The 16,044-nt window shown below is 41.5% G+C and overlaps 1 protein-coding gene across 3 annotated transcripts in view; it reads right to left on the minus strand.

Moving 5' to 3' along the window:
* LNPEP (leucyl and cystinyl aminopeptidase) overlaps positions 1 to 15,654 on the minus strand; it is a 67,167-nt gene extending 51,513 nt beyond the window's left edge. For 2 of the 3 annotated variants that reach the window (XM_056324553.1, XM_056324555.1), the window contains exon 1: positions 15,351 to 15,654. In XM_056324553.1, coding sequence (XP_056180528.1) covers positions 15,351 to 15,369 — 19 coding nt within the window. In that variant the 5' untranslated portion in view covers positions 15,370 to 15,654. Of the gene's footprint in view, positions 1 to 13,031; positions 13,163 to 15,350 lie in introns of those variants that run through there. The other variant, XM_056324554.1, reaches the window with a different exon arrangement.
* Between the last annotated feature and the right edge of the window lie 390 nt (positions 15,655 to 16,044).

A 16,044-nucleotide genomic window follows, 5' to 3' on the forward strand; every position in this document is an offset into this window, starting at 1 on the left:
ACCTGATCTTCTTCTATAACAAGATGACCTGCCTAGTAGATGAGGGAAAGCCTGTGGTTGTTGTTTACCTGGACCTTAGCAAAGCCTTTGACATCATTTCCCGAGCTTTCTTCTGGAGAAAATGGCTGCTCATGGCTTGGATTCTTCACTGGGTAGAAAAACTGTCTGGATGGTTGGGCCCAAATAATTGTGGAGTCAAATCCAGTTAGTGATCAGATACAAGTGATGTTCCCCAAGGCTCAGTACTGAGCCAGTTCTATTTAATAGCTTTACCAATTATATGGATGACAGGATTGAGTGCATGCTCAGTAAATTTGCAGATGACACCAAGTTGGGGGGGAATTTTGAACTGCTTGAAGGTATGAAGGATCTGCAGAGGGATATGGACAGGTTGGATCAATGGACCAAGGCCAACTGTATAAGATTCAACCAGGCTAAGAGCTGAGTCCAGCACATGAGTCGTAACAGCCCCATGCAAAGCTACAGGCCTGGGGAAGAACGACTGAAAAGCTGCCTGTCAGAAAAGGACCTGAGATGCTGGTTGGCAGCCACTGAACGTGAGCCAGCAGTGTGCTCAGGTGACCAAGAAGGCCAGTAGCATCCTGGGTTGTACCAGAAATAGCGTGGGCAGCAGGACAAGGGAAGTGATTGTCCCCCTGTACACAGCACTGGTGAATACTGTGTTCAGTTTTGGGCCCCACACTACAAGAAAGGTATTGAGGTGTTGGAGCACATCAAAAGAATATCAAAAAAGCTAGTGAAGGTCTAAAGAATGAATCTTATGAGGAGCAGCTAAGGGAACTGGGTTGTTTAGTCTGGAGAAAAGGAGGATGATGGCAGACCTTACTGCGCTCTACAACTACCTGAAAGGAAGTTGTAGCAAGGAGGATATCAGTCTCTTTTCCCAAGTCACAAGACAGAGGATGAGAGGAAACAGCCTCAAGATGCACCAGGGGTGGTTTAGATCAGCTATTAGGACAATTTTTTTCACCAAAAGGGTTGTCAAGTATTGGAACAGGCTGCCCAGGGAAGCAGTTGAGTCATGATCCCTGGAGGTATTTAAAAGATGTGTATATGCAGTGCCTAGGGACGTGATTTAGTGGTGGACTTGGTAGTGTTAATGGTTGGACTTGATGATCTTAGGGGTCTTTTACATCCTAAATGATTCCATGATTCTGTACATTAATTGCTTACCATTAGGATTTTTAACATCAGGTGTAAGTCTAATAAAAGCGATTTAAGCAAATTGCTTAATTTGCACAAACTTTCTGAATTTATTTCCTGATGGCATACTGTATTCCCAGCTATTAAAACAGGTAGAACAGCACATAGTGAACATCATTGTGCCTATTCCCTCTCCTAACTCACCATTTTCACCTCTAACAAAAAGGTACATCATCCTGTTACCACATCCCACCATGCCTTCCTAGACACCTGCGTCCAAGGTAACACAAATAGTTCTGTTTTCTATCCCCTTTTTTGTTCCTCTGCTCCTGTCAGAGTAGCAGCTCTTGGGCTTCCTACTGCTGCTACCCAGTAGATGAAATTATTAAAAACATGGGCAGGCTTTTCCTACTAGTCCTCTGAGCACTACACCAATAGGTTCACTACAAGGACTGTACACCTATTTCCATCGGAAGTTAAGACAGGAATTAACTTGTGGTTCATTACTTTGGAGCCTGAGATGGTCACAAACCATTAACTAGCTCTTGCCTTACTTTAGTTTCTAAGCAAGGACATAGGACATGTACCTAGGACAAAGACACTTTACCTCTGATTCATCCCTGCTCTAAATGCCAGCTCTCCCTCTCTGTCACAGTATGTCTTGCTTTGTCATAGCTTGGAAATAAGTGCCTCAGAACTTTGGAGAAAGAATAAAAAAATGTTAAGTGGAAAAAAGGTATTTAAATAACAAACATTAATTTTAAAAGTTGCTTTGTTGTTCTAAAATACCACAAAATGGAAGTTATATAGGATTTCTTAAATTTTACACACAAACAAATGATTTACAGCATAGTCAGTAAATAATCCCTGTTGTTATTTTCATGTGCAGTACATAGTACACAGCTCTCTGGGGCACAGAAAGTCACTTTCAGAGAGAGTAGAAGGGCATTGGCACAGACTCTTGATGATCACATGCAAAACACCTGAATATACTGCGAAACCTGGACAAAATCCTAACAAAACCCTCTTGTTTTGGTGAGTCAGGCAAGCAGTAATGTTTCTGGTTTCTCCCCCAAAAAGGAAAGGGAGTGGAAGGGGGAATCTCAAAAAAAAAAAAAAAAAAAAAAAAAGTTATATTTATTCATAGTCTACATGAAAGCAAATTACTCATCTTAAGGGATTTCTGGCCCTGAAGCTTACAGAAAAACTCTGTGCAGTAATACACTGCACGGATCCTATAGAAGACAAGCATAAATTCTTAAATTAAAGACATGCTCAAATCTCTGAGTGCACACATTTACAGGGGAAAAAAAAGAAACTGAAAACTAACTTATGAAATCTGACTTTTGGAAGATACTAAACTTCATTAGTGGAACACTAAGTGAAAAGCACATCTCCCTGTTTTCAAAACCCTTGCTGCAAAAGTGCATGTTGCTGGAGCAGTAATTACGGTCACTTTATCACCACTTCAGTATTGTATTACACTATTTCTCCTTGTGGTTAAGTATAAACAGGTATATCAAATATTAAAAATTACAGAATTCAACAAAGCAGTGGTTTTCTAAAAGGCAGGGTTTTAATTTTAAAATCTTTTCAGATTGCTCTAAACCAGGTACTTCTTGGTTTATGATCATTATTTCTTGCCATACAAATTCAGTTCTTCCTTCTATAATGCAAAATACTTCAAAATACTTCCTGCATTGTTACGCTTTGGGCTGCTTCCAATTACACCATTAAAAAAACCCAAAACTATTACTTGCTGGGGCAGGGGAAGTAATTTTTTCTAACAAGCTTGTTCAGCAAACAAAGCCTATAACAGCAAACATGCTAATTATGCTAGGATTCTGACTAAAGTTTTCCTTCTTTCCTACTGTGTCTCCCTAATCATTCCATGCATTTCAAATTCCTTCTGATCAAGAAAATAAGTCAATTATATACAGAAAAGTTCTTTGCTGTTACTAAAGAAGGAGCATACACAATGCCATTCATGTCATTTAAAATCAGCATCTATCCACAGTAAGAAAACATACATTTATAACCTTCACTCAGCTTAGAAACAAGGACACAACTAGCCAGCGGAATTTCAAGGAATCAGAAGTCCTACTTGAAAGCATTTTGCCTTCATTTCACCATGACTTCATCTGCCACCTTGAAGCTGGGGCACAGGGATGGCTGAGGGAATTAAAGTCTCCATAACAAAAATCAAGTGAAGTACCGAGACTTTGGAATCCACAACTCCAAAAGTTACACAACATCATAGAAACTTCAGTCTGCCAACAAACTGGCAGCTCCCAGCACTATTAGTTGTACATGCAAAAAGATGCAGTCAGAGGTTCCAAATGCACTCACATGCAACAAGGTGGTTGAAGACCCGTTTCTATGACATTTCCACAGGCACCACTAAAGGTTCAGCGGCTGTAGCTGAAGCACCCCTCTCCAGAAAAGCAAGATACAACAAGTAAAGCTACATTTCCTTTATAAAGGGCTAGCAAAACCCTAACAAATTTCCCAGCTCTGTGGCTCTTTCATTATTGCTTCATTTGAACACAGGGTCATGCCCACATCATCCACCACAGAAGGAAAATCATGAACAGAATCTTCTAAGAATTATGCTTTTTACCTAGACAGAAATATGATCAGAATTAGAGCTGTGCACTAGACTGCATGGCAGTATGTCAGTATTTACTTTAGGTTGTACCTACACAGAGTCCATGAATTCAGTACTCCATGTCAGTAGGGAGTACATTGATCACTGCTAAGGTGCATAAAGTGTATTCATCTCTATACAATAATTAGCCCTTGTTTACATCAAAAAGTCTCTTTATAGTCCACTGTTTTGAAGTAAATTTCACCTTTCAGCAGTGTACTCCTTTTGGCTTAGATGGAGTTAGCTTTCTTTGCAGTAACTCCTATAGGGCTATGCTTTGGATTTGCAAACAAAACAGTGTTGATAACACAACCGTTTTTTACCTATTGCTGAGCAGTACTTACACAGTGTCAAGGACTTCTTCACTTCTCACACTGTCCTGCACAAAAGCTCGGGAGGGAACACAACTGGGACAGCTGAACCCAGCTGACCAAAGGGACATCCCATACCATATGGTGTCATGCTCAGCAATAAAAGCTGAAAGAAGAAGGAAGGGGGGACATTTGGAGTTAGGCATTTGCTTACCCAAGTAACCACAACACATGATGGAGGCCTGCTTTCCTGTTGATGGCTGAACACTTGCCTGCTGATTGGAAGCAGTGAATGAATCCCTTATTCAGTAGTGAATTAATTGCTTTGCCTGTGGATGCGCAGCTTTTGCTTTCTTTATTAAACTGCCTTTATCTCAACCCACAAGTTTTCTCATTTTCACCCTTCCAATTCTCTCTCCCACCCCACTGGGTGGGAGTCAGCAAGTGGCTGCATGGGGCTTGGGGCTTAGCCGCATGATAGGGTTAACCTACAACATGAAAGTTTAAGCAGAATTTTTATTTAGTGGTATAGCCAGTGTATAGCCACAATATATAGTCACTTACAGGAAACCACAAATTCTTGAATTTAGAAATAAAAGCTTTGATGCTTGCAGCTATTTTAAATGTATTAAATTGCACTTTTATAATGTTTACATGATAAAAACATATCTACAAAAAAAGTTTGGCTGCTAAAGGACAGGTGTCACCACTTTCGCTCTTAAATCATTGAATTCAGAAGACAGAACGGAATAATCCAATATAAAAAAGCACCACCAAGAAATATTAGGAAACATGAAGTATAATTACAAAAATCTCTGTACCATCCATGTGCCTTCCCTGCTTTTTAGAGACAGAACAGAATAGCTGGGCTAACAGCATGTCCTCAATTCCCATCTTGCTGCAAGATTACATGTGCACATTTTTAATAGAGCAAAACCACAGACATATACTTTTAAATGCTGAATGCAATCATCTATAAAAGAAACAGAAACATTAAAGCCACTTGTGCTTCCTGTTGATAAAGACCCTAAACCAGCATTCTCTAGTCCTCTTAATATTACTTAAGCACAAAACCACAGAGAATGGCACACATTGACTCAGAACAAACCAAAAAGCTTTACATAAAACAACAACCTCACTGAACTCAAGTAGTTTTTCTTGTTTAGCTAGGGCATCACCATCCTTCACTGATAGAGGTAACAGCATTTCCATTTGGTGCAGTAGTAAAAACCAAGACAAGCTCTGTTGCTTTTTGCCGTGTCAATACTTACATGTAAACATATATAATGACTCTCTGTAAATTTTACTGTAAGCTCTTACCAAAAAGGCAGGCACTACACGAAGTCTGTCCATGATTTAAAGTGCATCCTAGTGACAAATACCACTTTGCAAGGGCTTGGTTTCAGAAGAAAAGTAAGGCTATAAGGCTAAATGAAATCTAACTGGATGAAGTTTACAAAAGTCTGTCTAATTAACCACATATCATGGTTTCCACCCACTAACTAACCCACCATCAATGGACTAAAAAAGCACAAAACAGATGCTGGTTTGGGAAAAAAAAAAAATCTCAATTTTTGTACCATCCTAACTTGAAAATGAATAGTTTTTCCTGTATTGCAAAGGAGGACAAATGCTGCTTTCCAATCCAAAATAAGCAAAGGAACAGAAGTTCCAAGCCATACAAGGTCACCCTCTACTCTCTCTCCCTCAGCCTGTACTGGAAGGTCTACTTTTCCTGTTTGCTTGTGGGTTTGGGTTTTTTTTTAATGAATGTGAGATCAAATATTTCAATAACAAGCTTCTGCACATACACTGGAGGAAAATTTTGCCAACTGGCCTGTACAATGGAAATTAAAACAAAACATGATTACATATTCTAAGACCATTTCTTAAGTTGCCACTGAGAAACAAGCTAAAAGAAAAGTGCAATCTCATGTAAGTCACTGTTTATCATTCTTGGGTGCTTCCAAAAGGGTTTCTGAAAGTCTGAAAGTCTCTTCCTGATTTTTAGGGAAAGCACAATTGCATTTTATTTGGCAGGACCTCAGGCTGAAGAACCACATGGATCAATTACATTTCAACATTTACCAATTAAAATAATAAGTAGATAGCCAGACTACTATTGCTATGTCCCTTCAATCCATTACTTTCATGTCATCAACAAAAAGAAAACATTATGGAAGGGGAAAAAAGAAGCATGGTTCATTTACTGAACACTGTACCTATTCAACTGGTAAAAAATGTAAGTTACTTTTTTCATCACTATTTCTCTGGAGGTCAGTGGAGATAACTGGAGAATTTAAGGTTAATCAATACAAGCTTAGTCTGGGCTTTGATATCCAACACACATATATCCTGTCTATTCACACTTTGCAAGCAAATATTTTCTAACTTCAATCTGATACAAGTTAAGTTTCCACAGTGAAAAGAGAGGGAAGTGGAGGGAAAAGGAGGAGGGTGTTTTAAATTACACTTTGCTCCTTGGGCACTACTAAGAGAGAAAACCTCATCCAAGTCCCAACAACACTAAGCCAGTATCCCAGCCACTGGCTGAACAAAATAGGGTAGGAAAGAGGGCTCTGAACTTTTATTTTAGAGCATGGGGTTTTAGTTTCCTGTTTCAAATCTGACCAAGGGTATGTTTTGCAATTAAAATCATAGAAGTTGTTTAACTACAGGCGTCTAATGAAGAGGCCCTTAGTCTCGGAGGCACACAGGAAATTGTGTCTCAAATTTCTGGAGCTACTGAACACCCGTATTTGGGACTGCTGACTACTTCTTCACTGTATCTGCACATCAGTTTCATGGCTGATACATATCAGGCTCATCACAGCTGAAGTTACAAAAGATTTCCCTGTCAGTATCAGTCATTCCAAGGAAAAAAATTTTGAGATCACAAAACACCTAACAGACTGTTAAGGCACACAATCTGACCAACTGCATACAATGTGATGCTTAGTTGTCTCTTTTCCTTTTTTTTTTTTTAACCAATAAATTTGAACTAGCATGCCCTCTGATCTTGAACAATTTCTTAAGAAACAACTCAGTGTGACTTTCAGATTACTATTGTTACTTAATACACAATTGACAACTCCAGCGACAATTGGACACAAACCCGTTTGTAGGTCACAAGCAAGTATTGCATGTTCACTGCTTCATAACTGGTATTTTAGCTCACAGAAGCAGTAACGTCTAAAGGTTATTGTCTGTGACTCACAATGCAGTAGATTTTATATGGTATTAACAGAGCAACAACACATCTCCCCAAGTTCCTGTCAGTCTCATTACATACCAAGACAAAGCACTTTGACAGAGAAAGAAGTGACAGTGTGCCTGCATGGTAGCTCAAGAAATACTGAGATCTAAATTGCTTCAAAACCCTGCCCAGGTATCACATATCAGCTTTGAAACCAGCTCCATTACAACCACCACCACGGGGGTGGGGGCAGCTCAGATACCACGCACAGATATCAGAAGGTACCCCGGGGCCATCTCTTTTACTCATTCTTGCCATGCAAAAAGCAGGTGGGAGAACTGCAGACTGCACAGACTGCCAGACCGCTCTGTACAGCAGATGAACATGCCCCGCGGGGTTTGTAAAAGGTTTCTGCAGAAATACCAGCAGGGTCACTCTAGAGCCAACCCTGAGGGTGCTCCAATCAACAAACTGTGTATACAGGCAGCTATTTTGGTCTTGTGAGTACTCTGGGTTGCTTTGCCCAGCAATGTCCTTGGCCACATCACCGTTATTAGAATGTATATACGTTTCAGAACACATATGCTGCTACCAGAAAAAGAAAGAAAACAGCGAAATGAGAGAAAAAGATACAACAGAAATAAAAAAAGACCAAAACAACCCTTGGTTCCTTTCTAGACAAAGCATATTTTTATTTAGAACAGAAGAATTTCTGTAGATCATAGCCCTGCCAATGATACCTCTCATAACAGTTCTGTTCTGCTCCACACGAGGGGATTTTGCCTTCACTGATGTTAATCCCACAAACATCATATTTACAGATTAAAAATTACCACAATTTAGCCTACTCTTTCTGTATAAAGCACCCAAGTTTGGCAAAGTCAAGATTTACAGTCTACATGCTGTTCTTCTAGATACTCCACACGAATGGCTTTCACTGCTTTCTGTATACATAGGGCAGGGGAAACAATCACAGAAAACTTTTAAATATAAAGGATATTGACCTTATTGCATTTTAAAATTTAGCACAGCCTCTTCTATTCCAGGCACTATCCTTCAGCACATCACTAGCCTGAACTTTTGCCAAATCAATCAACAGAGTTGCCAACAAGTCAGTTGGTGTGATGGAGCTTGCTAGATTAATCAGTGTACACAATGCAGGACATGCACAGCATTCCTACCACTGCAATGCAGACCACCGTCACAGTAGCATCACAGTATTATAATTGCAGAAAACAGATATGAAGATTTACCCTGCTTCCTTGGGGTTTGTTTTACATTTGTTCGAAGTTTAACAGGTTGCATACTTTCAAACGTTATTAGTTCTTACTTTCTTCTCATTTGTGTTTTTAATTGCTAAAGTACATATTTTGTAATGGCTCCTTTATTTATGTTCCAGTTGTTTACATACAAATACTCACACTTGTGAATACTCAGATGTACCAAAGGAGACACTGAGGCCTCATTAATATCTCCACCAATGATAAAAAGCATAAATTAGGACAACAATACTGACATACATGCTGTATTCAGAATTCCATTTTCTGAAAACCTGTCCTTTGTCTTTCCCTTACAACGATTTACAGCTCAGAAGTAATGAGGCTTCTAAACTATTCTGAAGATTTTTGGATTCCCACAAATACAAGCCTGGCTGTTTCCAGAAAGATTGGATTACATGCATAAAACCCAGGTACCAGTGATTCTACTTTGTTATTACTGCAGAATAAATTGTCAGATTTTATAAAAAAACAGAGGCTTAAAAAAAAAAACAGTGTTAGGCCCCAAAGCAGTATATAAATCAGGAACACTCTTAGTTTTAAACATAACTGGTTCTCCATAAAAGTCAATGGCATGACAGATGTATTGTTACACAAGAACTCCAGTGTTTGCAGAATAGATTCCTTCAGAGTGATTGCAACTCAAGAAAAGCTCCCTGCACTCAGCTACGCTTACTAAAGCACAAAGAAACAGACTCCTCCAAACAGCTTGGTGGGAGCTTTGGCTGAAAAAAACGTCCCAAAAATCAAATCCCACCTTGTCTCCACATGAAGAAACAAAACACCAAAGTTGTCTCACAGTCCAGTGGAATCAGGTTTCCTCTCTCTCACTCTTCAGTAGCTGTAGTAAAGATCAACACTGCTGCAGTGCACCAGTACACACCCTAAATAACTGGGGCAATGAGAACTTCTTTGAATGTCTTTTGTGAGATAATGCTCATGATGGAATGAAACACCAGCTGTGCCCCAGTGAGGCAAACAGCAGAACCCAACACACCATATTACCCTGAAATTCCTGTACCTTTGATCAACTCGATGAGTTTTCTAGAGCTTTTCCCTCCCCTTCTCCCTCCACATTTTCTTCAAGAGTCTCCATCTGTTCTGTCTCTTTCTTCCTGGGTACAAGGTATGTAATTTTTTTTGTGATTCTTACAATTTAAAACTAATATACTTCCACTATTTAAAACAGTATAAAGAATAGTCAACACAGCTATTAGAAGGTACATATGTACTCTAAAACACTTACAGGCAACTAAAATCCAGATCACAAAAAACGGTAGTGTATTTTAAAAGTTAATTTGATGTTAATTTAAGGTAATGTTGGACAGAATTCTAAGCAGTAGCTGCCATGCATACACATTTCTCTGATAAACGAAGGAATATTGTTCTTACTCATAATGAAATCTTAATGATTTTGGTCTTCTACACAGTCTTTGGGTTTGTACAAAACGAAAAAAAAATACTGTCCAGCAGAGCTGGAAATCTACTGAACTTCCTCGACTCAAATCACTGAGTGAAGGAGAAAAAGGAAAACTTGAATTCTCTGAATGCAGCTGAAATCATCACTACTGAAATCAAAGACAGGTAAATTCAGCTTATTCATAGGTGATTATTATACCAGTGCCCATCAAACATGAAAAAAAAAAAAAAAATCAGTTAAATAAACAGAAGTTGTTTTCTCCTAGCTTTTATTAGCTTTCAACATTTTCTTTGGCAGTCATTATGGAGCTTTACCTAGCCATGTGCACACAGCCTCACAAATGTCAAACACAGCTGCTGGACTTTGCATCATCTTCCCCCCCAAAAATGACAAGACAGTCCTGGAATACTTTTACAGGTGGATAATGAGGTCAACATAAGCTTTCACCATTTTTGACTCATGAGATATGCAGTTACTCAGTGGCTTCATTCATTCTGCAAGTGGAATACCACCTTCTTAGTGGAAACATACTAACAAACCATGGTGAACATCCATACTCTGACCTTCAGTCATTGTTTTAACAGGGAAAGAGATTTTCAAACACGGTGTTTGGTCTTGCCAAAAGAAAATATTTCAAGCAGATTAAGTTCTTTCTCTCTTCATGTGTTCACCTACTTCCCTCATTATTCTGATCATCAAATTGCTTCTCAGTTTGTAACTGGTGCTGAAGTACTCTGTTCCAGATCTGTTGCTAACAGATCCCAGTTTGTACTGTAAAGTGCCAGCAAAAGAAAGCATGTAAGTCTTAGCCTGTGTATTACACATGAATGGAGCCCAGAGAGGGATGATTGCTCTCTCAGCTACACAGATCACATCTGAATTAATTTCTGAGCATCCATTGCTAGATAGGGAGTTCACAGAAATGTAGTGAAAGAAAATACATATTCAATTCATTGAGAAAACTAGCTCCTGTTTAGCTTAGCTGACCCAGGACACAAGATACAGATGCTACAAGATGGATTTGTGGAAAAGTACTATCCAGCAACACGAACTTGAACAACATAAAACTCACATTTAGAAACAGATGCAATTAGCATTTTTTTTTCTGTCAGTAATACTTGGCTAAAGTAAAATGCTAGGATATGCAAAACATGGCAGGAGAAAAAAAGACACTGAGAACAGATCTCAAGATTCTTTTATGTACCATCTTACCAAACAGATTACTCAGCCTGTTGTTTAGGACTATAATAATAAGTTTAAAACCAAACAAACAAAAAAAAGGAACCCTTCTGCTCCATGACACAACAGTATACAATATTGACAGTTAAGGGTATGTTTGTCCCCAGTAGGCTTAGGCTATGCACACAGAACATGATCCTGCAATCTCTGATACATTTATATACTGAACAAAACTAACACAGAGAGAAAACATTTGGGAATTGACAGGAACCAGCTGAAATAACTAGATTTCGCAAAATAAATTTTTCATTTTGTAAATGATATTACCTAACTTGGTTTATTGCTACCTTCTACAACAACAACAACAAAAAAACCACACTTCTTCCCATGAGAACATTTTCATTTTGTTCCTCTGTTTGGTTATGTAATAATTAATTTCAACATTTCCACTTACTGTGTAAAAAAAAATAAGGATAAAAATAAATCAAGAATGTCAGTGAAAGTGAATGTTATTTGCATTTCAACAGATCAAGACAAGTTACCCCTTCTGCAGTTACTTGTTTATGCATGTCACCTGTCTTAAGTGAGAAACATTCTAACAGCTCACTTCTACTTTTTCCTTTCATCTCAAATGGAAAAGTCCCATGTTTAATATATTAAACAGGAAATGGTGAAACGATCTGTCAGAAACACACACAAACTAAAAATAAAAGCAAAATGTTTGCAAAATATTTTGCAATGTTGTCCAAAAAACAGATGTCCCAAATTACATGACATAGCCCCTTCAGTTAGTATTTCACTTTGTATTTTTCAGTGAAACTGTTTAGGTAACAAATGACTACTCAGAATTAATAAATTCTGCTCATTAATTTGCAGTTCCAATTTAGAGGAATTTGAGATCATAGAACTTACCAAAAAAATATTATGTGCAACAGCAAGGAAGTCTTGCATGCACTCTTAATTACACTTTGATTATTCATATTTCTGGAAAGGTCTCAATTTAAAAATAGTCATAGAAAATAGAAGACTTTGTCTCAAAAAAAGCAAAATCTTACCAGCAACCTTTTCTAAAACATTTACTAATTTGCAACATTTGTAACACTTCAGGGGACATTCAGATTGGTCATTAGGAAAAGGTTCTTCACTGAGAGGATGGACAGTCACTGGAACAGGCTCCCCAGAAAAGCGGTCAAGGCACCAAGCCTGTCAGAGTTCAAGGAGCATCTGAACAATGCTCTTAGTGATACGGTTTAGTTTTAGGTAGTCCTGCAAGAAGCAGGGAGTTGGACTTCATGATCCTTAAGGGTCCCCTCCAACTTGAGACACTCTAGGATTCCATGACTAACTCATCTATCTATTCCAGGCCCTAAAAACAGATCTGCAATTAACTGTTCTCCCACAGCGACAAACCACATACATTATCTCTGACTAAACTCCTGGGCAGGAGGGAAGGCATAGCAGAATGTCTTCAAAAAGGGTTGGACCTAAGTTTCCAGTACAGGGGTGGGGGTTAAAGTCAAAAAAGAAATCTTAACTGCTTTTATTTAGTCTATCTGAGCATTGCCACTGGAGGAACTATTCAAACAAAAACTTCAGCACTCCCACTAGCATTTCAAGGAAAGGATAAGGGTTTCTTTGACTTTTGAAATTAATTATGGCTGTGTTTTTGTTTTTATTTAAAGAAAAGAAAAGAAAAAAAACAAATACTGAATTAGAAAAACAGTGATCTCCAATGTCCACTTTAGTGCATATGCTGCCTTAAAGACTATTTTAAGATACAAAACCATTCTGACACAGCTCTACACCCATAAAGTAAACCAAGAAACTGTCTTCTTACCAGCTTGACAAACGAGCATTGGAGTTCTGAATCCAACTGAAATGCTTTTGGAAAAGAAGATTCAACCTGTTCACTCTGGTTTACAAGGTAGAAGATGCAAAGAACTCAAAGAGCTACAAACATAATATTGTAAGCTTCCTGTGACAGCCATCTTTTCCTCTGAATTTACACAAGCACTTTGCACAGGAAATCAACATACCAACTAACAAGCAGGACTTATTAGTACTGTACAAGACAAAAAAAAAAACCTTTCAGTTACCATGAAGCACAGTTTATTTGAAAGATTTGATGCCCACAAAAGCTTCCAGACCACTAGCCATGGAAATGAAAACTCTATTCAGAAAGCAAATAGTGTTAGCATCCTGTTCATTTCAGATTTTAGCAACTATGAGTACCAAACATGCCTCAAGATCATAAAAACAAAGAGCAGCAACTCTGCTCTAATATTTGTACGTTCTCTTTAACGTCCCTTCCAGCAGAGCCAGCTTTCTGGGGGAACTTTATTGACTGGCTTCAGCTACAGATTTTCTTTCAAACAGTATCACCATCATCTCTAGGCTTTTCACTTCAGGGAACAAAATTAGGAAGCTCTGTGCGTGAACACTGCTTCTCAGCAGTAGCACAAAGTACCTTGGAGCTGCATGCCCAGGCTCACATTGCCATTTCTTCTAGTTGCATGGATAAAGAGCAGAATTTTTTAAATGTTTTGTTGCAAAATGCAGTAACAGTATTACATCAAACAGACTTTTAAAGTGATGGCAACATGATGGCACCCTCTCTCAAAGGAAATAGACTTTGCAAGATGACTCTTAAAAAAATTCTCCCCAGAACTGCATTACTACTAAAGACAAGGTCATTTTACCATGTACACAGGAATGTAAACTCCAACCCTGAGGCTCTAATAAACTGTAGTTGAAAGTTCTTCTACTACGGCCAGTGTAGAGTACAAAACCAAAACTTCAAGTGCTCGTAGAAACTGTAATTTTAATATGCCCAAAAAAAAAAAAAACCCAACCAAACCCCAATCCTCCATAGAAGTGTAATTAAAAAAAAAAAAAAAAAGTAGAAGGAATAGGTCCATCCTGCTAGTTAAACCAACAAAATATGCTCAGAGCTCATAACCTTCAGATTTTAAACAGCAGCACATAAAGGACAGGGAATTTTTAGTGTATTTGAGAAAAGTGAAACACGAGGCAATGACAATGTATTTCTCAAGTGAAACAGAAAATTTACTTTTTACAGCATGAGGGTTTTGAAATTGGCAGAAGTTTTGGACTCCAATTTGGCAGGTCACTGAGGAATTAAAACATAATGCAGCAAACTACCTAGGGCTCCAGCTATGGCTACCCTGCATGCTTGTCATCTAACAGACCGAATCCCACCTACAACAGAAGTGCTGTGTTTTCAACAGGAAGGCTGCTGCTTTACCCAGTGCCCTGTCCTAATGCCATATTTGGCTATGGTCTCGAGTCTTACCAAACACGCTTTACTTTCAGTTTGATCTGAGAGCTTCATTTCCTCCTCTGTGCAGGAGGAGCGAGATGTGTTACTAATACAGAGGCAGCAAACATGGGCTTCACACGGCTTCGCTTCAGTCAGCAGCGCAGGATGCACACACGCTGCTGTGCCGCCTTGCCACCAAACGCTCCGGCATGCACACCTCGAAGCTGCAACCACACCGTTAGGCCAGGCACTTCTGCCAGCGCACGGACAGTTCCGAAAGCTTTCTGGCTTGCAGGAACACCCTGAAACATTGCTTCAGACACCCTAGATCCTCCCGTACTTTACCTCTCCTTTCCCTCGCTGGGAGGAGATACTCTCAAGAGTGCCTCAGTGAGAAAACAGCATAAACAGGGGGTCTGGTTCCTCCCTCCTGTCACAGCGGCAACGGCTTTGGTGCTCCGGGCGCACGTAAGGCTCTTTCCTCGGAGCGATACACAGCGAGAGCACACCTTGGTGTAGAAGTTGCTCCGGCTTCGTAGTGTCCGTTATCTGCCACCGTGAGACTAGGGCCGGCCGATAAAAAGCGCAACAGTACCGAAAGAGAGATGGAGCCTCCTCTCACCTTCCCGGTTACAGGCGTGTGTGCCTAATTAACCCCAATAAAACCAGATCGGAGGTAACTGCCAAGCCGCGGAGCGTGGGGGCGGCACGACTAAGCGGCTTGCCCCGCTCCCCTGGGCCAGCAGCCCCCTCCGGGCGCACCGGCCGCCCCCGGGCCCGCCCCGGCCGGCAGGCAGGGCAGGCCTGCCGCGGGGAGGCCGCGCGTCCCCGTCCCGGGCTGCGCCGCCGGCGGCGTGGCGGCGCCGCGGTACTCACCGCTGGGAAACGGCTCCATGTTCCTCCCGGAGTCCGCCCTCAGCCCGCGGCAGCGCAGCCCTGGCGAGGCGGGAGAAACGGCGCGGAGGCGCAGCCGCGACTCCTCACTCCGCCTCCTGCCGCCGCATGCTCACGGGGCAGGCGCTGCCTCGGGCTCGCCGGGGCTGCTGCGGCCCCTCACGCCGCGGTCGCTGCCCAACGATCCGCTGCCGCAGCTCCAGCGGCCGGGGGCGCGGCAGGCACAGTCCGCGGCTCCCTGCGCAGCAGCGTTCCAGGGGAGCAGGCTCGCACAAACCGCACTCTGCCCGGACCTCAGCGCCCGCCTGTCTCCCGCCCCGCTGCTGGGCCGCGCCGCACCGCCTATTCCTCACGCAGACCCGCCCTCCCCGCCCGCTGCACGCCCGCGGCGCAGCGCCCTGCCTGGCTCTCCGAAGCCCGGGGGAGCGGGTGTCGGGAGGCCGGTGCCCTGGCCCTCCGCGCCTGCAGGGCTACGGCGGGCACGTCAGCCGAACGCCGGCCGCTGCACGGCCGCTGCGGGGCGGCACGACCGGGCCGCGGCGGGGCCGGGCGCTGCCTCGCAGGCCTCCGTGCGGCGCCCCGGCACGCTGCGCCGAGCCCCGCGGGCGCCTGCGGCCGGGGCCGGGCCGGGCCGAGGCAGCGTCCCTGCGCCTCGCCGCCGAGCTCTGCTTAGCGC

Source organism: Falco biarmicus, chromosome Z, assembly GCF_023638135.1.
Source record: "Falco biarmicus isolate bFalBia1 chromosome Z, bFalBia1.pri, whole genome shotgun sequence".
Lineage (NCBI taxonomy): Eukaryota > Metazoa > Chordata > Aves > Falconiformes > Falconidae > Falco > Falco biarmicus.